The 22,669-nt window shown below is 38.0% G+C and overlaps 1 protein-coding gene across 4 annotated transcripts in view; it reads left to right on the top strand.

The window, feature by feature from the left end:
* DGKI (diacylglycerol kinase iota) overlaps positions 1-22,669 on the top strand; it is a 438,324-nt gene that overhangs the window by 121,385 nt on the left and 294,270 nt on the right. For all 4 annotated transcript variants that reach the window (XM_053553914.1, XM_053553913.1, XM_053553912.1 and 1 more), the window contains exon 2: positions 17,173-17,281. In XM_053553914.1, coding sequence (XP_053409889.1) covers positions 17,173-17,281 — 109 coding nt within the window. The remainder of the gene's footprint in view (positions 1-17,172; positions 17,282-22,669) is intronic.

Genomic DNA, 22,669 nt, shown 5'->3' with positions numbered 1-22,669 from the left:
CCTCTCTTACTGTTGAGGGAAAGAGGGCTTGGAGCAGTTAAGTGAGCTGCTCTGAGTCATGAAGTTAGTAAGTCTGAATCAGGTTTTTGTCCAGTCTATTTTCCACTTTTCAATGATACCCTCTGTTTAATGATAGGTAATGATAATAGGTGCCTTTTCAAAACCTGTACTGTTTTCTTAGGAAAAGGTATCTTTAATATTCTTATTTAATTGCATCTTTGCAACAGCCCCATGTGGAAATTGAAGCTAAGAGACATTAACGAATAGAGCATAAATTTAGTAGACAAGAGACCTAAGCTTCCACTTCAGGCCATTTTAAATCCTGTGTCTGTCACCTACTCATAGAAGCTTTCCCTAATCAATGTAATTTCCATCCCAACCATGTATTCCCATTGTTTACTTCATTGTGTTTGTATCTATTAGCAATGATTCATGTTTGTTTACTTTTTTATCGTCCTTTTTTTCCTTGGGATCGTGACCTCAACCAGAAGAGGGACTGTGTGTGTTTTGTTTACTTCTGTGCAGGCAGCAATGAGTTTGAGCCTGGAACATAGCAGGCATCGAGTTAAGCTATGGAATGCCCACAAGTGTGATTCCTACAACCTAACTTTCCTATTATCTTAGAATTATAGCCAAATCCCAAAGTTGAACTAGATATCCCTAATTTTTAGGTGAAAATTGTTTAAAATAAGAGAGTCTCACTTTGTCATCCTAGGTAGAGTGCCATAGCATCATAGCTTACAGCAACCTCAAACTCTTGGGCTCAAGTGATTCTCTTGCCTTAGCCTCTCTGGTGGCTGGGACTCCAGGCACCTACCACAACGCCCAACTAGTTTTTTTCTATTTTTAGTAGAGAAGGAGTCTTACTTTTGCTCAGGCTGGTCTCCAACTCCTGAGTTTAAGAGATCCTCCTGCTTTGGCCTCCCAGAGTGCTACGATTACAGGCATGAGCCAATATGCCCAGCCTTTCAAGCAAACATTTAGATGCAGGAGTCATTGGTTTATGGGTGGACATACAATAACTAAGAAAATGCCATGAAGGCTACTTTGAACAGTTTGATGAGAATATTTCAGATTGTATATGAAACCAGCACATTGTACCTCTTGATTGCACTAATGTACACAGCTATGATTTAGCAATAAAAAAAATAAAATAAAAAATAAAGTTATTATGGTACTTCAGTATGCTACCCAGTCTTTGATTCCCTTCTCATGGTAAACACTGGTGTGAAACCTAGCATTTTGTTTTACTAGGAACTAACGGCCAAACCTGGCATTTCCCCTTGGTGATCTGCCTAGTATTTCATTTATGTGGCTATTCTAATGCATTTAGAGAACAAAGAAAGGGAAATACAGTATGTCAAGCAAAGAAAAGGCTCCAGTGGTTTTGAACATTTGGCTATAAAGGCCTTATAAGGGAACACTAATGACTTGTGTCATAAAGAACTTGGTCCTGATAATATAATAAATAGGATAGTAAATAGGCACCCTTCTTTAAAAAGAAAATTATTTTTGGATGTTTGCTAATTTGTGTGGTAATCCTCCTATTAGAATTAGCATGGATCTGAGTTTTGACAGAATAACGCGCTTGGGGCATAGTAGGAATGCAATAATTGTTAGCTAAAAAAATAGATAAGTTTTAAAATGGTCTTGTGCGCTCTTAAGTAAAGGCATTTATAAACATTTTATATTTTGCTTCTGACTCTCCTTTAGGGTTATTTATTGATTTTATTGCATGTTCCACATTTTATTTCATGATCACATTGATTATCAGAGAAATAAGAAACAAATTATGTTCATGGATATTGACCTCTATTGTTTAATAATAGCTATCATTTAAAAGAATTTACTCTTTCCCTAGAAATTTATATGCTTCATTCTTTTTCATTTATAATTTTTGTTGATGTATATTTAAATTCAATATATAATGAGTTTTGACAAATATATACAACTGTAACTCATACCTCCATCAAGATATAAAACATTTTCATTACCCCAGAAAGTTGAGTTAACTTATATGCCTTCCCAGTCACTTCCCTCCCTTCCACCCACAGACCATTGTTCTACTGTCTATTACAATAGATTAGTTTTGTCTGTACTAGAACTTTATAAATATATATATACACAATATATTATTTTCTATGTCCCACTTCTTTCTCTTAGAATAATGTTTCTGAAGAGTCTTTCATGTTGTTGGAAGTATCTGTAGTTCATTAATTTTATTTATTTATTTATTAAATCATAGCTGTGTACATTAATGCAATCATGGGGTACAATTTTCCCTGAGTAGTATTTCATTGTATGAATATAGCATAGTTTCTTTTATCCAATCTCCTCTGGATAGACATTTGACTTGTTTGCTTTTTTCTTTTTATTAATTTTCTAATGTGAATAAAATTTCTATTAATATTCATGTACAAATTTTTATATCTTTGTATAAATATCTGGCAGTGGAATTGCCAGATCATATTGCTATTTTATATTTAACTGTATTAGAAACTATCCAATAGCTCTGAAGTGATTTACTATTTTACACTTCTACCAGCAATGTATGAGAGTTCTGGTTGTTCCATATTCTTGCCAACATTTTGTATTTCCTGTCTTTTTGCTTCTAGTGATGTGAAATCAAATTTCATTGTGGATTTGCTTTATGTTTTCCTGATGTTTAAGATATTGAGCTTTTTTTTTTTCCTGGATTTGTTGGGCAGATGTCAACTGTTCTTCCTTTTGTCAACTGTTCTCATAAAAGTTCTTTCATCTTCATTTTTGACAGATAGTTGTGCTGGATGTAGAATTCTTGGCTGACCGTTTTTTTTTTCTTCAGCACTTTTAATATGTCATCTTATTGCCCTTCTCCTAATCTCCATGTTTTTTGATCAGAACCTAGCTGTTAACCTTAGTGAGAATCCCTTGTATATGATGATCCGTTCTCCTTTTGCTGCTTTCAAGATTTTCTCTTTATCTTTGGCTTTTGACAGTTTGATTATGATGTTTCTTGCTGAGGAGTTCTTTGAGTTTATATTATATGAAGTTTTTTAAGCTGCTTAAATGTGTAGATGAGAAGTTCTTTCAGTTTGTATTATGTGAAGTGTTTTAGCTTCTAAAATGTACAGACAAATGCTTTCACTTTTCATTCAGATTGGGAATTTTTTTTTATTCCTTCAAATATACATTTTTTCCCCCTTTCTTTATCATCTTTGGGATAGCCATTATAAATCTGCTGATGTGCATAATGGTGTCCTACAGGTCTTTGAGGATCTGCTTCTTTTTTTTTCTCATTATTTTTTCTTTCTATTTCTCAAACTGAGATATTTCAATTGACCTGTCTTCAAGTTCACCAATGCTATTGACTATCAGTTTAAATCTGCTGTCAAATGAATTTTTACTTCAGTATAGTATAGTTATAGTACTTTCAATTTCAGAATTTCTATCTGGATCTTTTAAAATATTTTCTATATCTTCAATGATATCTCTTTTGTTCAGACATTGTTCTCATAGTATCCTTTAATTCTTTAAACATTTTTAATATAGAGAGATGATTTTTTTAATAATGTGTGATCTTCCTCAGGGACAGTTTTTATTGATTACTTCTTTTTCTGTGTATGGCAGACACTTTCTTGTTTGAATGCATGTCTCCTAAAATTCTGCTTAAAAAAGGACATTTTACATAACATAATGTGACAATTCTGAACATAAGATTTTCCCTCACCTTTCCCCAGTTGTTGATGTTGCTGTTATTGCTATTTGTAGACTAATTCTATAAAGTCTTTCTTTTTGTTGTGTGTGGTTACTAAAGTCTCTGTTTGGTTAGCTTAGTGATCACTTAATGATCTAATATTAAACAGAGATTTCCTTAAATGCCTGGGTTCAGGAAATCTCTCTACTTTGCCATGGAGCTCTGTGTGAATGGTGGATGAATGTCTCTAACACTTAGGCAGGTGCTTTACAACTTTGTTTTAGCTTCTACTTGCTGCTTCTGTAAAGACTTTGTTACCCAGAGGTGAGACTTTAGGGTTTTCTCAGATTTGGGGGTGGGGGGTGTGTGTGAAAGTGTACAGTCTTGCACATGTATGTGTTTTTCTAAATTTCTAGGAATACATCAGAACTTTTCAGAGCACTATATGGATAGTTTATTCCTCAACTTTTCCTTTTAAGTTTTTTTGCATAGCCTCTTTTTGGGCCCAATTGTTTTCATCACCTCAGGCAACTACAGTGTTAAAAATTCATGACTGATTGTTTTCAACAAATACCACAAGGAAAATGCTATTAGTGCTGAATGGTGTCTAAGGTCAAATAAAACCAAGCTACAAAATGGGGATTTTCAGGGAATGTCAGACATATCAAATTAAGGCAATCATCTGAGAATAGTGTTTGGGGGACGCTCCAAATATGTTTTGCCCTCTCAAGCAGCTGCTAGTTTTTGTTGTGATTGAGCTACTGTTAGTTTCAGTGCTAGATGCGGGGGTGGGGGTGGGGGACAGGTGGGGATCGAGAAACTTCAAATGCCACAAAAGTCACAATTCTTACTGAGGTTTAATCATTTTCTTGACCAAATACTTCTTGATAAATAATTAAGAGAATTCTGAAAAAATGATTTTATCAGTTTTTGCAAGTGTTTTCATTTCTTTTATGGAGGAGCAGCTGTTTAGGGGTTGTGGCTCTGCCTTTCCTACTGCAGGCACAGAAATAGAAAGGAGGGACAGAGTAAGTAGAATTATCACTTGATACTTGTACTTATTTTGACAAATAGAAGTGTCTAATTTTGATATAGTCCAATTTATAAATTTCTTTTTATCATATTATTTTCTATATCCTATCTAAAAAATATTGTATACTCCAAAATCATGGAGGTTTTTTTTCTTTATGTTTTTTTCTGAAAGATTGGCAGTTCTAACTTAGGTTTCTGTCTGTAATCCCTCTTCAAATATTATTTGTGTATGGTGTGGGATATGGGGTCAAGGTTAATTTTTTCTCTATAAGTATATCCAGGTTTTTTTTAGCAACTTTTCTTGGAAAGAAATCTCTCCATTGAATTTGCAGTGCCTCTTTGGAAGCTGTACATGTGCATGTGTGGGGTTGTTTCTGAATTTCTATGTTTTCAATTGCCCTACTTATTATCTTCTTTAATATCACATGTTCTGGATTTTTTAATCTTTATGATAAATGTTGTGATGGGGTGTGAAAGTCCTCTTTTCCTTCTTTTTCAAGACTATTTTTTGTCTCCTTCATTTCTGTATACATTTTAAAATCAGCTGGGTTTTGATAGGGGTTGTGTTAATTCTTGGTATCATCTTTGGAAGATTTGATATCTTAATAGTATCGATCTTTCAATACGCAAATATGGTATCTTTTGTTTTTTTTTTTTTGTAGAGACAGAGTCTCACTTTATCACCCTCAGTAGAGTGCCGTGGCATCACACAGCTCATAGCAACCTCCAACTACTGGGCTTAGGTGATTCTCTTGCCTCAGCCTCCTGAGTGGCTGGGACTATGAGTGCTTGCCACAATGCCCAGCTATTTTTTGTTGCAATTTGGTCAGGGCCGGGTTTGAACCTGCCACCCTTGGTATATGGGGCGGGTACCCTACTCACTGAGCCACAGGCGCTGCCCCACAAATATGATATCTTTACCTATGTCTTTATGTCAATAATGTTTTATAGTTTTAAATGTAGATTTTATACATATTTTGTTAGATTTATCTTTTAATAATTAATGTTTGTGAGTGCCATTGTTAATGGTATTTTTTAATTTTTATTTTTCAGTTTGTAGTTGTTTACATATAGAAATAGAGTTAGTGTTTACACATGGCCTTGGTACACTGGCACTGCAAATTCACACACTCACTCTGGTAGATTTTTGTAGAATACCTAAAATTTTACATGATCATGCCATCTGCAAATAGAGTTTTACTTTTTTCTTCTCAATCTTTATGCCTTATTTTTTCTTTCCTTTTCCTCCCTCTCTTAATTACAGTGGCTAGAACTTCTAGTACAACGTTAAATAGAAATAGCGAGAACAGGCAGGTAGGGTGATTCATGACTATAATCCCCGTACTTCAGAAGGTCGAAGTGAAAGGTCAGGAGTTGAGGTCAGGAGCTGAAGCTGCAGTGAAGTATGATTGTGCCACTGTACTCCAGTGTGGGTGATATTTCAAGACCATGTCTCAAAAAGAAAAATATAAGAAAGAAAAGAAAAAGAAGTGGTGAAATCAGACATTCCAGCTGTGTTTCAATGTTGGAGAGAAATTTTTCAGTTCTTCTCCATTGTGTATGATTATACTTACAGATTTTTCATACATGCTCTTTGTCAGACTGAAGACTTTTTTATAGCTTATGGAAAATTTTTACCATTATTCCTTTTTTTGCAAGTAGGCCTGGAGGACACATACGAAGTATGAGGATTTGGTTAGTGATGACTTGGTTGCTAGGAGGCAGGGGAAGTGAAAAGAACAAATACACCTGCAGGCCAGACTGGATGAGATGGACAAAGGCCACCTAATGGTAATGCAGAGAGGCTGGGTAGGGTGAAGAGACTGATTTGTATTCCTGGCTGTGCCACAGATTTACTATGTAACCTTAAATATGACACTTTGCCTTTCTACCTGGCACTAAGAGATAAAGCTGAGAGCCACGTTGATCTCCAAGAGAATTTAGTAAACTTGCAAATGTGATTAAGAGATTTGAAAGATAAGAAATGTGAGAAGAAATTATGAGCCTGAATTTCTTTTGTATGCTAAAAAGAAGGTTGAGATTTTAATTATTTTTATGCTAATTCTGCTTCACTGCACCAAGACAACCATTCACTTGCTCTCTAGCCTCAGGCTGCTTTAACATACATTTTCTCCAATGCCACATCCTCTTGGTTTCTTTTACTTTATGGTAAGTCTTGAGACAAATTGGTGGGATGTTTTTTAGCCCTACTTTTAAGTAGTTCTTTTATTAAAGTGTCTTCATCTGAATATTGGGGGTGAATTCTGTTTTCTGCCAGTGTCCTCCCTTCACTGATACAAGTTGGCAGTATCTCTTAACATGCACGTTTGCTCTAGGCGCAGGCGTGCTCAAACTTTTTAAACAGGGGGCCAGTTCACTGTCCCTCAGACCGTTGGAGGGCCGGACTATAGTGTAAAAAAAAAACTGTGAACAAATTCCTATGTGCACTGCACATATCTTATTTTGAAGTAAAAAAACAAAACAAGAACAAATACAATCACACCAGCTAATGTGGCCCGTGGGCCGCAGTTTGAGGACCCCTGGCTAGGGTCTCTCTGTCAGCATCACCATTATGCCTGGGGTGACCTCAAAGTAGGCAGGTAGGTCTCTGCTCCTAACCACAAACTTTGTCATTATGTTTATGATATTCTGGATTGTGGCTTAAGAAAATTATTTTAACCACTTACATGTCATTTGACTCCTTTCCTTTGCGTTACTTCACACAGGCTATTCACTTTATAGATCCTTTCTGAGAATGCAGATACTCAGCCCCCCATGAAGTACAACTGTTTTCAGCTGACCAAACTGTGTTAGGTTAAATATTCAATGATTCCATCACCTGAGCAAGAATGTGATTGTGACAGCAGAGGTGTCAAGGTGGTGGGGTAGGTAGAGACAAGTATGCTCGCATAGAAATGTGGTAGAGGTGGGGGGGGCTTCTAAAGATAATATTTTTTATTGATGATTTTACTTGGAATAGCCCTGCAAAAATCTAAATTCTTTCTCTTAAAATTTCTGTGAAGTCCCCAAGGGCTTTATTTTAAGGTTATTTCTGTTTTCAGTCTAATGCTTTTCCTACATTTGCTCAATTCTGGATTATCTTTTTATCTCAGCAGGCAAAGTCTGTTCTGTATTCATTGACCTAGATGTAAAATTCAGGCCCTTCTCCAAGTCTCACGTTCTTTAAATCTCTCTGCCTTTAAGGTGAGAAGAGATAGACTCCCCTGAAGCGCAGGTGGGAAATACAGAAGGGCAGGCAGAGGAGGCATTTCTGTTACAGCAACACAACAACTTCCAGGGAGCATTGGACTCTGTTCTTAAAATGCTTATTCACCCTACCTCAGGGAATCTGTTCCCCTCACCTTCCCGAATTCATGTGTTAAAATCTTAATCTCCAAGGTGATGTTTTTTGGAGATGATTTGGAAGGTGCCTAGGTCATGGACGGGATTAGTGCCCATACGAAAGAGGTCCAGGGGAGCTTGCTTGCTTCTTCTTCCATGTGCAGACTCAAGAAGACATCTTGTATGAATGAACATGAAGCAGGCTTTCACCAGACACCAAATCTGTTGGCACTTTGATCTTGGACTCCCCAACCTCCAGAACTGTGAGCAATAAATGTCTGTTGCTCATTCACACTACCCACTCTATGGCATTTTGTCATAGCAGCCCCAATAGACCAACCAAGACAACATTTCACTGCTCATTGCAATTTTCACATGCTCTGGCCTTACAGCATCTTGTGACTCTCTCCTTCCCCCTTCTAGAGCCTTCTTTTCTTACGGCCCTCTGCACTTCAGAGGGAATGCAGAGTAATGGAGACTTTAGAACCAGACATTTAGGCTCCAGTCGTGGCCTTTTACTGATTAGCTTATATAGCTTATCTAAGTTACTTAAACTTTCTAATATCAGTTGATTCATCTGTAAGATGGGTGTAATAAGACGATTCATTTCATAAGTTTGACAATGAATATTAGGAGTGTGCTACGGTTTGCTTCCTGCATGTTTTCTCGGAACCAAGGTACTGTTTTCACACACCTGCCAGGAGTATTGGCTGCTTAGAGTTACCGCTGGGCCCCTCCCAGTCATCATCCTTGCCCTCTGTTCTCCTTGGGAGCTGCCCATTTTTAAGGACTGGATGATGTGGATGTTTAAAGTTTGTCCTTTTACCTCAATTGGAACAATTTTGAAGGGTCATTCCCAGCTCCAGAGCTTCCTGGGAGGCCACCCCAGTGGTTTAGTTACCACTGTCTTCTTACCTTGCCAAGTCAGCTTCCCTTGCTCCCTGAGAAGCCCTTTTTAGCAAGCTTCCTACAAATTTCTGTCAGAGTCTTCTCCCAACCCCAGAGAAGATGGTTAAAAAGACAGCCCACTGCCTACTAGGTACCCTATAAATTGTTGTTATTGTTACCTGCAGAGTGAGATAATTTATCTCAAGAGATTTTCCAGAATATTCCATACACATTTATTTGTATACACACACACACACACACATATATACATATAAATCTACACAAGAAATTTTAACTAATGTCTGAACCACGAGTAATAGGAATAAAATTACTCTAAATTTTGACAAGAAAAAAATGGTTATTTTGTTTGATGTTGTTGTATTTTGTTTGATTCTAATGAACCTGCTCCAATAAAAGCGGAATCTTATTCTTTAGTAATTGACTCTTGTCTGATAATCTCAGGTACTGTAATTTTGTTGTCTCTGTATATTTGATTACTAATCTAAAATGGATAGAGGTGCTGACAGTTTACATTTCCATAAGGTTAGACGTTAACCTGTGAAAAGCTGAGGCATTATGATTTTGTAAGAGAGTTAAGGCAACAGAGGTGAAGATCTATAGAAAGTAAACTACTCTTACATGTAACTTGGCAGTCTTTTAAGGATTTCTTTCCTATTATAAATCTCAATTTTTTAAACTCTCAATTTCTTTTATATGCTTTATATTTTCATTTGTCTTGTCTGCTAGTTGCTTCATTACTGAGTTAAATAAAACTTTGTTGTAAAAAAAAAACTCTGTTGTATATTACCGTCTATTTGTATGAGAATGATGTTTTGAGCAGTGGCTTTTCATGAGAATGTGTTTCTCTTTAAGCACGATTGGTTTCTCAAGGATAGCATTACACTGGGAAGGCACCCAAAGTTTCAAAGGGGCACTTGGAAAAGAGAAGTTAGCCAAACCCTATAAATACTAAACCCAAACTGTGGGTCTAGTTTTGAAGTATGTATATTTGCTCGAATTGCCATAACAAAGTACCACACCCCAAATGGCTTAAACAACAGGAATTTATTGTCTTATGATTCTGGACTGTAGCAGTCCAAGATCAAGGTGTTGGTATGGTTGGTTCCTCCTGCGGGTCATGAAGGAGAATCTGCTCTATACTTCTACCCGGCTGCAGAGGAATGCTCTCCACTGCCAGCGTCCCCGTTTCCGCCTTCATCTTCACAGGCCTTTCTCCCTTTGTGTGAGTCCATGTCCAAACTTCCCCTTTTTGTAAAGACACCAGTCATATTGGACCAGGGACCCATCCTAATGACCTCATTTTAACTCGATTTTCTGAAAATGTCTTATCTCTATATAAGGGCACATATCCAGGTACTGGTGATTGGGGCTTCAACATTGAGAAAGAGTTTTGGGGGGACACCATTCAGCTCATAAGAGTATGTGATTAGTTTTTCCTCATTCTTAAGAATTACCTTATTCCTCAAATAATGCTTTAAAGAGAATAATATCATTAACTCCTGAGAGAATCTCGGTTAAATAATCCCATCTTGTTTGAAAGTGAGGTTTATTGCCACATCCCACACCAAGTCCATACCAGCATTGCCTTATGGACATATTATAAATTATACTTGACAAGTAAAATCCATATAGAGATGCATTCACAAGTTTTTAGAGACATTTAGCAGCCAGTCCATTTTTATATATTAAGCAAAAAATTATCTTTTGATACCACATTTCATTTACATGAATGTAATAAATAATTCCAGTGCATGTGGAGTATATTTTTTATTTTTATTTATTTATTTTTTGGATTATATTTAAAAAAATATATTATTGGTAAACTTGTCTGAGGAGAGAATGTGGTATTTCTAGTTTTGTATTAGGAAGGTAGGTGAGTCCGGGAAGAGTGATGATTTCTTTGACAACCATGGAATTATTTGCTGACTAGAAGAAGAATCTCCTGTTTGAATAACCTCTTTGAACAGCCTGAAATGTGGTGGAAGCTTGTCAGATGTTTGTTGAATGATCAGAAGTGTCCAGGGAACTTAGAGTATTTGAGAGCAAACAAAAAGCACGTATTTATTCAGAGATTTACCACATACTTAGCTTTGACTGATGCTGTGGGGGCTGCTAATATGTATGAGAATAACGGCAGCAACTATCTATTGTTAGTTAGATGCTCTGTGCCAAGCATCCTGTACACATTTTTCTCACGACTGCCTGAATTAGGCATGATTTTATTTTACATATAAGGAAACTGAGGCTAACATACCACATAGCTATTCGCTGGTAAGGTAAGTTGCGGTCTTAACTTCTGCACTCTAAAACCTACTAAGCATGGCCTCTCTAGTGCAAGCTCACATTCTTGTTAGGGAGATAGTACATTTGTAATTAAGGAAATTAGGAAATTAGTGTAGAAGATGCCAACTGTGTAGTAAGTCTCATTTGCTGTGTAGATGTGTGCTGTCAGCATTTCATAAAAGTGTGGGATTGTAAACTGTTAGGTGTGTACACTTCAGACTTAGATGCTTGGATTCAAATCTCACTCAGACCTCTCCTTATGTGTATGAGCTTGGACGTGTAGCCTAAGTGTTCTGTGCTGTAGTTTTAAAAATTTAATACAAGATAGAGGTACTGACCTTACTGTTGTGAGGGATGAGGAAGATACGTAAACTGATTCTGGGCTTGGGTGTCACTGCTAGAATGTAACTTCACAAAGGCAGCAATTTGTGTTTTTTGTTTTATTTATTCATGAATTCTAGAACAGTTATTGGTATAAACTAAAATAGGCATTTAGTAAATACACTGTCGACTGAATGAGGTATTTCAACATGTAAATGCCTGGGTTTAGTTGTATTAACAGACATAACAAGGTAGTCAGATGTCTGCACATCCATGCGGAGCAGTGGTTCACAGCCCGGGATACACATTAGAAATACCTGGGAGCCTTTTAAGTGCATTGATTCTCAAATTCCACTGTGGGCAAGGGTTTAGTACTACTCTTGGAGAACCATTATGAAAATAGCATATGTAGAATGATACTGACATATTCTATAGAAGATTCAAGGCCAAAAGTGATTTTCTGAATGACTTATGCCCTCAGAAAACTAATTACATTCTTGAAAAAAGTTTTTTAAATTTTAGGTTAATGTGAGGGTAGACACAACTAGGCTACAATTTTTGCATTTGTTAGGTAGAGTCCCTCTTGTAGTTGTGTCCCTCACCCAAGACGTGTGCCATGTACCCTTACGTTGTGCCCATTAAGTGGGAGCACAACAATACCCTTCCCTCCCCTCTCTCCCCACTCCCTCATTCCTCCTCGCCCTAACTTGAATTGAATTGAAATTTTGTCTTACGTAGGCAGGTATTCAAGCATCTACTGGTTTCATATTAGTATTGTGTACACTGGATAATTGCTTCGCCATTCTTGTGATACTTTACTAAGAAGAATGTGTTCCATCTCCATCTAGGTTAATACAAAAGAATAGTATTCCATGGTATACATATACCACAGTTTGTTGATCCATTCCTGAGTTGGTGGGCATTAGATTATGTCCACATCTCGGCAATTGTAAATTGAGCTGCAATAAACAATCTAGTGCAAATGTTATTATGACAAAAAGATTTTTTTTCTTCTGGGTAGTTGCCTAGAAAATTGTCAAAAAATACTGTTTTATAACATGGAGCAAGACTTAGTCTCAGATAATGATGTGATTTGTTCCCCAACATAAATCCTTTGCTGGAATATTTGGATTTTGTCCAGAGCTTGGAACAGTTTCTGATTGTGTGGATTGTCCTTAGCATTGTGGGCAGCTTGTCTAGGTCAACCGAAAAGCATTGTGGGCTGCTTTGCATAGAAGCGACACACACAGTAATTAAGATCTCTCTTGAGGCACCTGGGACTTGGGGAATTAAACCAAGGTACTGAGTAACTTTTTAGACAGCTGGTTCCTCTTCTAGAACAATGGGGTAGAATGAGTTCGTCAGTCTCTAATGCGTCAGTCTTTAGGAGATATCTTGGCTAAGGGACCTGCTGATTCTCTAGCACTTTTTCAGTTTACAGGAGGATCCTTATTCTACTGGCATGTGTTCAATCACTCAGACATGGGGATGGATAGAAAGTGGGAGCCACATAGACATAGAGTCAGTGGGACCAGAGAGAGTAATTTGCAAAATAGAGAACTAAAGGATATCCTGGCTAAATTTATTTGTGTGTTTTCTCATACATTTTCAAAAATTATGTTTATGAAGAGTATATGTTACATATTTATTTTAACAAATAAATTATAAAAATATTAACACTTACCATACACCCTTTTCAAATGTAGCTGTAGGATTTCATTTTACTGTTGATCACACAAAGCCGTTTTGATGTTTTTTAGGCTTCTTAATACGGATTCTAGTTCATTTGCATTTATTTTTAAAGAGCTGCTTTGAAAGATTTCTGATTCTCTCAGGAAAGAATATCTCTGAAATATAAGGCCTGGCATATAATTCAAATTATACTAATCAGATTTCTCAACCCTTGATCTAATCAGCAAGCTATTTTGCTGGCTTCTTGGTCAAGTTCATTCATTAACCAGAAAGCATTTATTGAATATATGCTGTGTCTACCCCAGGGCTAGAATATAACAAGATTAGTAGATGAATTGAGCCCTGTCCTTTAGGAGTTTATAGTCTTACTGAATGAAGTGAAGGAAATAATAGAATGCTATATAAAATGTATGATGCTTTTTATATTCTAAATACATTAGAGGTCTTTCATGTCAGGTAATCGTCATTAACTCTGACTTTCTGTTATTGAAACTACATTACAGGATATTTTCTTTTCATAGCTGTTTCCCAGTTAATATCACAGTTCTTTTCAAAGATGCTTTTAAGATTGCAGTCAGCTGCCATGAAGTGTTGCTGTGAAATTAATAGAAATAATCCTTGGCATTTCACAGTTTTGCTGACTGTGTGGGTTTAGGAGGATTCTGAGCAGGGGGGAAAAAATGAGAAGTTGAAATCTCATTGATGTTTTTTGTTTATCCGAGCAAATTTGCAGCATAAAGCCATTGCTCCCTATTCCCCCTCCAACCATACACCAAGTTCTACCAGACTCTTAAATGTCATCTTCTACCACTAAGATAAATTCAAATAGAAAAGTAACTTACACTAACTTTATTTGAGCTCTGAGATATAATGAAATTACTTTCTTATTTTGAAAGTGAATGTGTACACATGTGTGAGTTATTGGAAAAAGGAATTTTCTCCATGGTTATTAAGAAACATGGAAAACTGTAATCAGAAAATTACTTCCCACCCCCTACAGTACCTGAACATTTTTTCCCTACTCTTACATCTTTTTTTTTTTCCTCAGAGTCTCACTTTGTCACCCTCAGTAGAGTGCTGTAGTGTCACAGCTCACAGCAACCTCCAGCTCTTGGGCTTAGGCGATTCTCCTGCCTCAGCCTCCCAAAGAGCTGGGACCAAAGGAGCCCACCACAATGCCCGGCCATTATTTTGTTGCAGTTTGGCCAGGGCCGGATTCAAACTCACCACCCTCGGTATATGGGCCGGTGCCCTACCCACTGATTTATGTCTTTTTGTTAAAACTCATGTTCAGTTACAACCTGGAAGACCGTGTGATGTTTCTTACTTATTTTTTATCATAATTGACATTTATGTGTGTAAGATATATAATTTTTCTCTATGAATGCTACATAAAACCAACCTTAAATTGTATTTGCAATGAGGAATAAATGATTAACAAAAGTCCATACCTTGCATTCACAGGCTAGAAAAGAGTGTGATTTGACTGTATTTTCATTCAGGGCTAAGTATTTGTATGTTTCTTTTCTTCTATGCACAGGCACATAGATCCCTTGCATTCTAATTTGATGATTTGAACAGTTTTCCCTTCCTGGAGTCTGAATTTGGAAGAGTAATCAGGTTTTGGTGTTCAGAGTATATAAGTTCTGATGAGTGAAACTCCTTTGTTTTCTGGTTTCTATGGGTGCCTGACAGTAGAATTTTATTCCCTCCCTTTTAGAAAGATTTTTTTTTTCCTGAACCCAAATGTCTTAGACTATTCATGAAAAGATAAAGAATTCATTTTTTTTTAATTAATTCAAGATTTAGGAATTCTTCAGCCATTCTAAGAGATGTGGGCTTTGGGGCACCGTTTGGTATTTTTTTGTAAGCACACTTATGCTTAGGTTGTAGTTAGAGTGGGACCTATAAATTCTAACTCCACACAGGTCTGATTTTCTTATGACAAAAACTGTGGTTCAGGTACGCTAAGGAAGTTCCTTGAAAGTTGGAGGAAGGAAATTGCTGGGGATAAAGGATCACCATGTACAAATCTTCCACTGTTCTTATTGCTTAATGACTTAGAATATACCTTGGGGTAAGGGGCCAAAATTGATGATGTTAATTATTTGCTTTGGTGAAAGTAAGGAAAAGAATATTGTGTCATCAGTAAAGGCCTCCATTCTTGTAATGATTCTTTGGAGGATTATATAAGACAAGTACACTACCTGCTGCCCAATGGGAGCTTCTGGAAAGTAGGCTACCATCAGTCTTGTTACTATCACTTCCAATTGCTGAAGACGCATCTGCTATTTCTGGGAATTCCTGTGTAGGAATATAAATGATTCAAAAACAAAAACAGAGGTCTAGACACGTGCTGAGCTCTCTGATATACGTGGTGACTGACTAGTGGTTGCACAATCCTGCATTCTTGACTGGCTTCTACTCAGCCTTTGCTCGGGTTTTGGAACTACTGTTCATCTTGCTCAACTTTACAAATTGCATCTCTGGGTGGCATTTGCAGAGGACAATGAGTAGGCTCCATGGCTCAGGCCTGGGGGGATTCTGGCTGTCCCTGCTTTCCTTTTCTGCGTTCCACTGTCTGGAGCCTTGTTCTTCTGTAGAGTCAAAAGGTGAAGGAGTCTGAGGATCGGGGCCTCTCTGGGGATCCAGTGTGTCTGCAGCCCCAGTCTCAGAGGTAGTAGGTTCTTACTGAAATATTCACGTCATATGACGTAAGCTGCAGAAAGACCATTTGAAGGTAAAACAAATAATGAAATTGCTGATGATTTTCTTTACAGGTCTGCCCAAATGTACTTGCTCCCATAGAGCAAACTTTGAAAACCTTTGTGCACAGAAGGGAACACCTTGGGCGTGTGTGTGAGTCCAGGTTCCTGTGCCTCACCCTCCTATTGATTCGGGACTTGGAGCTGCAGCATCACAAGACCCTTCTAATTCTAATCCAGGGCCTCTCAAACCACCCTTAAATATTGCTTTGGAGGGAAAGCCCCTCTCAGTTCCAGGGAGCCACTTTACTAGTTCACAAGTCAACACTCATTTTTAAACTTGAGACCCTCATCTGACGTTTTTGATGGGGTCCAGAAATTGACCTCTCCTAATTCCTGATGATACCACAGTTGTCCTGAGGGGCTCCCTGATTTTTTCTTTTTTCTTGCTCGCCATTCTGCTCTGAGCACTCCTCCCTTCCCTTTGCTCAGTGATATTTGCTTTGCCAAAGTAGCTTCTCTTACATCTTTTCTTTGCAGACCAAGGTCAGGGCTGACTATCTCAACCTCTCCTGATTCATTCTCTCCTTTCTGACTTGAATTTTGTTATATTCCACCCAAAAAATTTAAAATCTTTTGAGTGTGTTTTGCCTTTTTCTTTCTTTGGGGTTTGCAATTTCTCAGCAGATGCAAATCAGTCCTTTCCCACTTAGAATCCCAAGTTCAAGTGCAAGGGTAAAGGAGGGTGTACTTGTGAGGCGAGAGAAGTAAGCATGAACTTTCAGCTGTGACCAGTGCTGGGAAATGGAGAAATTTCAGTGAAAGACCTTAGAGGCTTGCCTTTCTTGCTTTTAGTCTCTGGCAAAGTTACAATTGTCCAAGTATTATGATTGCCCAAACCCCAGGCCTTTTCCATAAATAAAAAGACAAGACCTTCCTTCCTGCCCTCTACCCTGAATAGGGTTTATATTTTAATTTTAGGCCTTAATGCAGTATTTCCCCACAATGTCCCCCACAACCTCCCACGTCTTTCTACACGTGACCCCTTCTGTCTATCCCCTGCTCTTCAGAAAGACAGATTCTACTACATACGGAAAGGTTTTCAGATGTGGAAGACTAACTCAGGTGTCGTTTCTATCTCACAAGAAATTCTGAGCTCTGTATGAGATTCTGATGCCGGTTTTTCTCTGTGTTTCTGTCTTCTTGCTGCAGGAAAGCAATCTCCCGGGCGGGCCTCCAGCATCTGGCTCCTGCACACCCGCTCAGCCTTCCCGTGGCAAATGGTCCAGCGAAGGAGCCCAGAGCGACTCTGGACTGGAGTGTAGGTGTCGGCTTTTTCATTTAAACCTAACTTCACTTGCACGTTATGCTTCTGTCATTCTCAGGATTCCCATCGCTGCAAGCAAGACTTGCTTAATAATTTTCAGAATTGCTCGCTGACCAGTCTTCAGATAGCTAAGCCGTAGCTCCATTTCTAAATGATTTCTAAATGCCTATGGGCATAGCTCCTTTATATGAAGTCAGATGTGTCCAAGATTAAAATAAAAACTTTGTGAATCATTTGAAGTACAGCTGCCTGGCTTTGCAGCTGTGAGATAGAAAGAACCCTGTGCACACCCTTTACTGGTTCTGCCAAGTTGAAGATGAATAGAGCTTATGCGTAGTGCAACATCCTGGACTCTAAGTTTAATTTTCTCAGCTCAGCCTGACCTTTTGGGGGGTCTTCTTCTTCTTCTTCTTTTCTTTAACAGATAATGACTTTACCTTACATTCCAGGTACTTCATGAGCTCCTGTTGCTTATTATGCTCCTCCTAAGCCCCCTGAGTTTGCCCATTTAGCCCAAAAGTAGATAGGTCTTGCATCAGTGGGCTGAATTTATTAGCTCATGATAACATTTTAACCAAAATACACCCTCAAAAAATATTAGCTTAGTTTAAAGATTGCAGTCTGAAATTCTTTAGACAATTAGAACACATTTGTTAAGAGTTCTCGGTGAGTCAATTCTTGGTCAAAGAACTATCTCTAATGGTAGAATGAAAGGGTGTCTCTTCTTGTGGGTACAGCAGGGCTGATATGAAATTCTGCTAATCTGTCTTGATGAATCTTGTTTAGCATTTTTAGTTGAGTTTGAACAGAAGAGGTAATCTCTATTCTTTTTCCCTGAATTAAAAGAGAATGGTAGGGTGCAGGAAATGAGTGGTATTTTATTTTATTTTGTGTCTTTTGTATTATAACATATCTTCCAGTGCCCCCAGCACACACTAGCATTCTTATTTTACATTCTGGACACACACTGTTATAAACGATGCCTACGTTTATGAAGTACATGGCAAAAGACTGGACGTACTTGAAATCCAACTTCTTTAATGGAGATATTATTATACTTAGACTACTCAGATATCATTTGAGCAAGTCGGATTAGTGTTCAGGAAGAATATTCCTTTCCTGGATTTTCCGTTTATTCCATGGCAGTTATTTAATAAATCTTAATCTTAATAGAGTATATTTACACTGGTGTTTGCATAATTAAAAATAATTAAATGTTCAAACCCGGCCCCGGCCAAACTGCAACCAAAAAATAGCCGGGCGTTGTGGCGGGTGCCTGTAGTCCCAGCTGCTCGGGAGGCTGAGGCAAGAGAATCACTTAAGCCCAGGAGTTGGAGGTTGCTGTGAGCTGTGTGAGGCCACGGCACTCTACCGAGGGCCTGTCTCTACAAAATAATAATAATAATAATAATTAAATGTATAAAAAATAGATAAATAAAAATCAAAGAGGGACGTTCATGGACCAGGGATAATTGTGTATTATAAATCAACAACTTGAAAAAGTGAGTTCAATATTCATGATGTTCTAAATAACTCTCTGATCTAATCCAGCAGGACCTTCTTTGAAATGTGAGATTGTAATGAAGGTTGGTTTAAAGAATTTAGATAGGAATGTTTATTCATTTGTTTCTTTCCCCCCATGTGAAATTATTAATGGTCAAGTCACTTACTTTCTTTCCAATTCGGCATCCTTATCTGCAAATGTGGGGATGGTTGCAGTCCCTCCCTCAGGGGACTCTCTGGGTGTTGACAGGATCAAATGTGGCAGTAAATGTGAAAGTTCTTTGTGAACTATCCAGAATGCAGATTTATGTATTCACAAATAAAGTAATTGGTGAAATTCATTAAATTATCAAATGTTTGTTGAGTGCTCGCATTGTGATAGAGTCTATGTTGGTTCCTCAGGACTCAGAAGTGAAGGTGATAGGCTTCTGTCTTCAAGGAGCTTAGAATCCAACAGCTGAAATACAGACTGATGACAGCTAGAACAAAGGGATACAGAGAAAGATGCTGCACTCCCCTTTGATGTTGGAAGTATTTAGCAGAAAATGCTTTCAAAAAAAATAAGTGCCCCGCTTGAACCAGAGCTTGGCTAGAAGGTACAGAAGTATGTACATGAATGGTTCATCAGGAAGATATTTTTGGGCTAGGGGTGGGAGGCTGCCATACAGAATGGGGGAAGAACACATGGCAACTGAGACTGGGTTCGAGCATAGAGGTCTGTTATTCTTCCCTTTCCTCCTCTCCTCTTTGGAAGCATGCTGGCATGGTGGCTATTGAAATTAGGGCATGGCAGAAAACACACTGGGAATGTTGAACAATGGAGGGAAAATGGAAAGCACATTCTGAAGATACTCTTTCTGAAGGCTGATGAGCAAGGAATTATGACATGTTTCTCAGAAATGATCACATATTTGTGGACTAATATTCATGTTAGCAGACAGAAACCAAACCTTGACCAATGCTACATACATTTCTTTATTACAGTCAAGTAAAATGTATTTTAGGCAAGAATAAGAAGCAAATTGGTAAAAATATGGTAGACTCTCCATAGTTGACCCCCTCCCTACCTGGACCACCTCCTTAAGTTGACCTAATTTTCAAAGACCAGATGTGCACCACATGTATGTATCAGCACAGCAGGCCCAGTTCCTTATGCTGACCACCTCCATATGTTGGCCAGTTTGTTATAGTCCCTCGGGTGATCAACTTACAGAGGTTCTACTGTATTTTTAGTAACTTTTTTTGTTAAGTCTTTACTTGCTCTTGCTTTACAATTTTTAGCTTGTCTTAATGAATGTGCTTTTCAAAAATCTCATTTTTATCACTTCAGTTTATTCTTCTGTTCAGGAAGCCAAACCCGAATTTTTTTTGCTCTGTTTAAGGTGAAAGAGGGTCCTTGAGCTTGACTTGTCTCTGCCATTCCCTTTCCCACACCCCTCTGGGAGCCCCATTTCCCACCATCAACCCACTCTTCTGGACTCAGCATATAGAAATGATCAAACTTTACTTATTTAGGATTCTGTGTATTGAGCACCAATCAGGCTTAGAGCCTCCAAAGAGTCTCATAGATAAGGAGGAAGGTGGCAATAATTAAAAAATAAAAGAACTCTGGTTCCTTGCTTTGATGAGGTAAGGGAGCCCAATGTGCTAAGCTGTGCTTCTGATGGTCTTTACCACAGTGGCAGAGCAGGGGCTCAGGAGGAATGGCCAGGGTTTCCTCCTTCCCCTTCCCACCCTCTTGATGTTTGGAGAGAAATTCGCTTTGCTCTGTAACTCTTTGGCTTAGTGGATTAGTAGGGGTCTTGTCATAGACCTCTCGTACTATGACTGTCTGGCTTATGTCCTCTCTACTTTCCTTGGTTCACCTATGGGAAAAAAGATACAAAAGCTGTTCTCAGAGAGTCTGAAGGTAGGTCAGAGTCAACCTAGATTTAGGATCTTAGTCTGCAGGTATCACCTTATCATGGAATCGTGGAAGGGCCCTGGTTTGACTCTAGCCTATGTGCCAAAGTCATCTGAAGGGGTTCAGTCATTATATTTCTTAAATATCCTTTTTTAAGGGGCTGCGAGGAAGAGTCTGCTTATTGGATGCCTGAAATACAGGTGAGCCCTGATTTAGTGAGCCTGGATGGTAGGCACTGTACATCTAGGCCAGGAGGAGTCTATTGTGGTGGTTCTTTTTTTCCTTTGGTCTTAATTTTTATTTTTAATTATTATGGATACATAATAGTGTATATATTTATAAGATATATGTGGTTTTTGATACAGGCATACAATGTGTATTAATCAAATCAGGGCCATCGTCTCAAGTCTTTATCATTTCTTTGTGTTAGGAGCATTCCAGTTCTACTCTTTTAGTCATTTTATAGTATACTCTAACTTACTGTCGACTGCAGTCACTTTGATGCACTATCAAATATAGTTCATCTTATCTAACTATCTAACTCTAACTTTGTACCCATTAACCATCCCCATCTGATCCCCCCACCCCAGCTTCTCTTTCTCAGCCTCTGGTTACCATCGTTCTACTCTCTGTCTCCACAAGATCAATTGTTTTCATTATTAGCTCTAACACATGAGTGAGAACATGTGAGTTTGTCTTTCCGTGTTTCTATGATTGGCTTATTTCATTTAACATAATGTTCTCCAGTTCCATTTATGTTGTTGCAAATGGCAGGATTTTTTTAGTATTATTATTATTATTATTTTTCTTTTTTATTGTTGGGGATTCATTGAGGGTACAATAAGCCAGGTTACACTGATTGCAATTGTTAGGTAAAGTCCCTCTTGCAATCATGTCTTGCCCTCATAAAGTGTGACACATACCAAAGCCCCACCCCCCTCCCTCCGTCCCTCTTTCTGCTTTTCCTCCCCCCCATAACCTTAATTGTCATTAATTGTCCTTATATCAAAATTGAGTACATAGGACTCATGGTTCTCCATTCTTGTGATGCTTTACTAAGAATAATGTCTTCCACTTCCATCCAGGTTAATACGAAGGATGTAAAGTCTCCATTTTTTTTAATAGCTGAATAGTATTCCATGGTGTACATATACCACAGCTTGTTAATCCATTCCTGGGTTGGTGGGCATTTAGGCTGTTTCCACATTTTGGCGATTGTAAATTGAGCTGCAATAAACAGTCTAGTACAAGTGTCCTTATGATAAAAGGATTTTTTTCCTTCTGGGTAGATGCCTAGTAATGGGATTGCAGGATCAAATGGGAGGTCTAGCTTGAGTGCTTTGAGGTTTCTCCATACTTCCTTCCAGAAAGGTTGTACTAGTTTGCAGTCCCACAGCAGTGTAAAAGTGTTCCCTTCTCTCCACATCCACGCCAGCATCTGCAGTTTTGAGATTCTGTGATGTGGGCCATTCTCACCGGGGTTAGATGATATCTCAGGGTTGTTTTGATTTGCATTTCTCTAATATATAGAGATGATGAACATTTTTTCATGTGTTTGTTAGCCATTCATCTGTCGTCTTTAGAGAAGGTTCTATTCATGTCTCTTGCCCATTGATATATGGGATTGTTGGCTTTTTTCATGTGGATTAATTTGAGTTCTCTGTAGATCCTAGTTATCAAGCTTTTGTCTGATTGAAAATATGCAAATATCCTTTCCCATTGTGTAGGTTGTCTCTTTGCTTTGGGTATTGTCTCCTTAGCTGTACAGAAGCTTTTCAGTTTAACGAAGTCCCATTTGTTTATTTTTGTTGTTGTTGCAATTGCCATGGCAGTCTTCTTCATGAAGTCTTTCCCCAGGCCAATATCTTCCAGTGTTTTTCCTATGCTTTCTTTGAGGATTTTTATTGTTTCATGCCTTAAATTTAAGTCCTTGACCCATTTTGAATCAATTTTTGTGAGTGGGAAAGGTGTGGGTC

This window comes from Nycticebus coucang, chromosome 11 (genome assembly GCF_027406575.1).
Source record: "Nycticebus coucang isolate mNycCou1 chromosome 11, mNycCou1.pri, whole genome shotgun sequence".
In the NCBI taxonomy this organism is placed as follows: Eukaryota; Metazoa; Chordata; class Mammalia; order Primates; family Lorisidae; genus Nycticebus; species Nycticebus coucang.
This window is presented reverse-complemented; position numbering and strand designations above follow the sequence as displayed.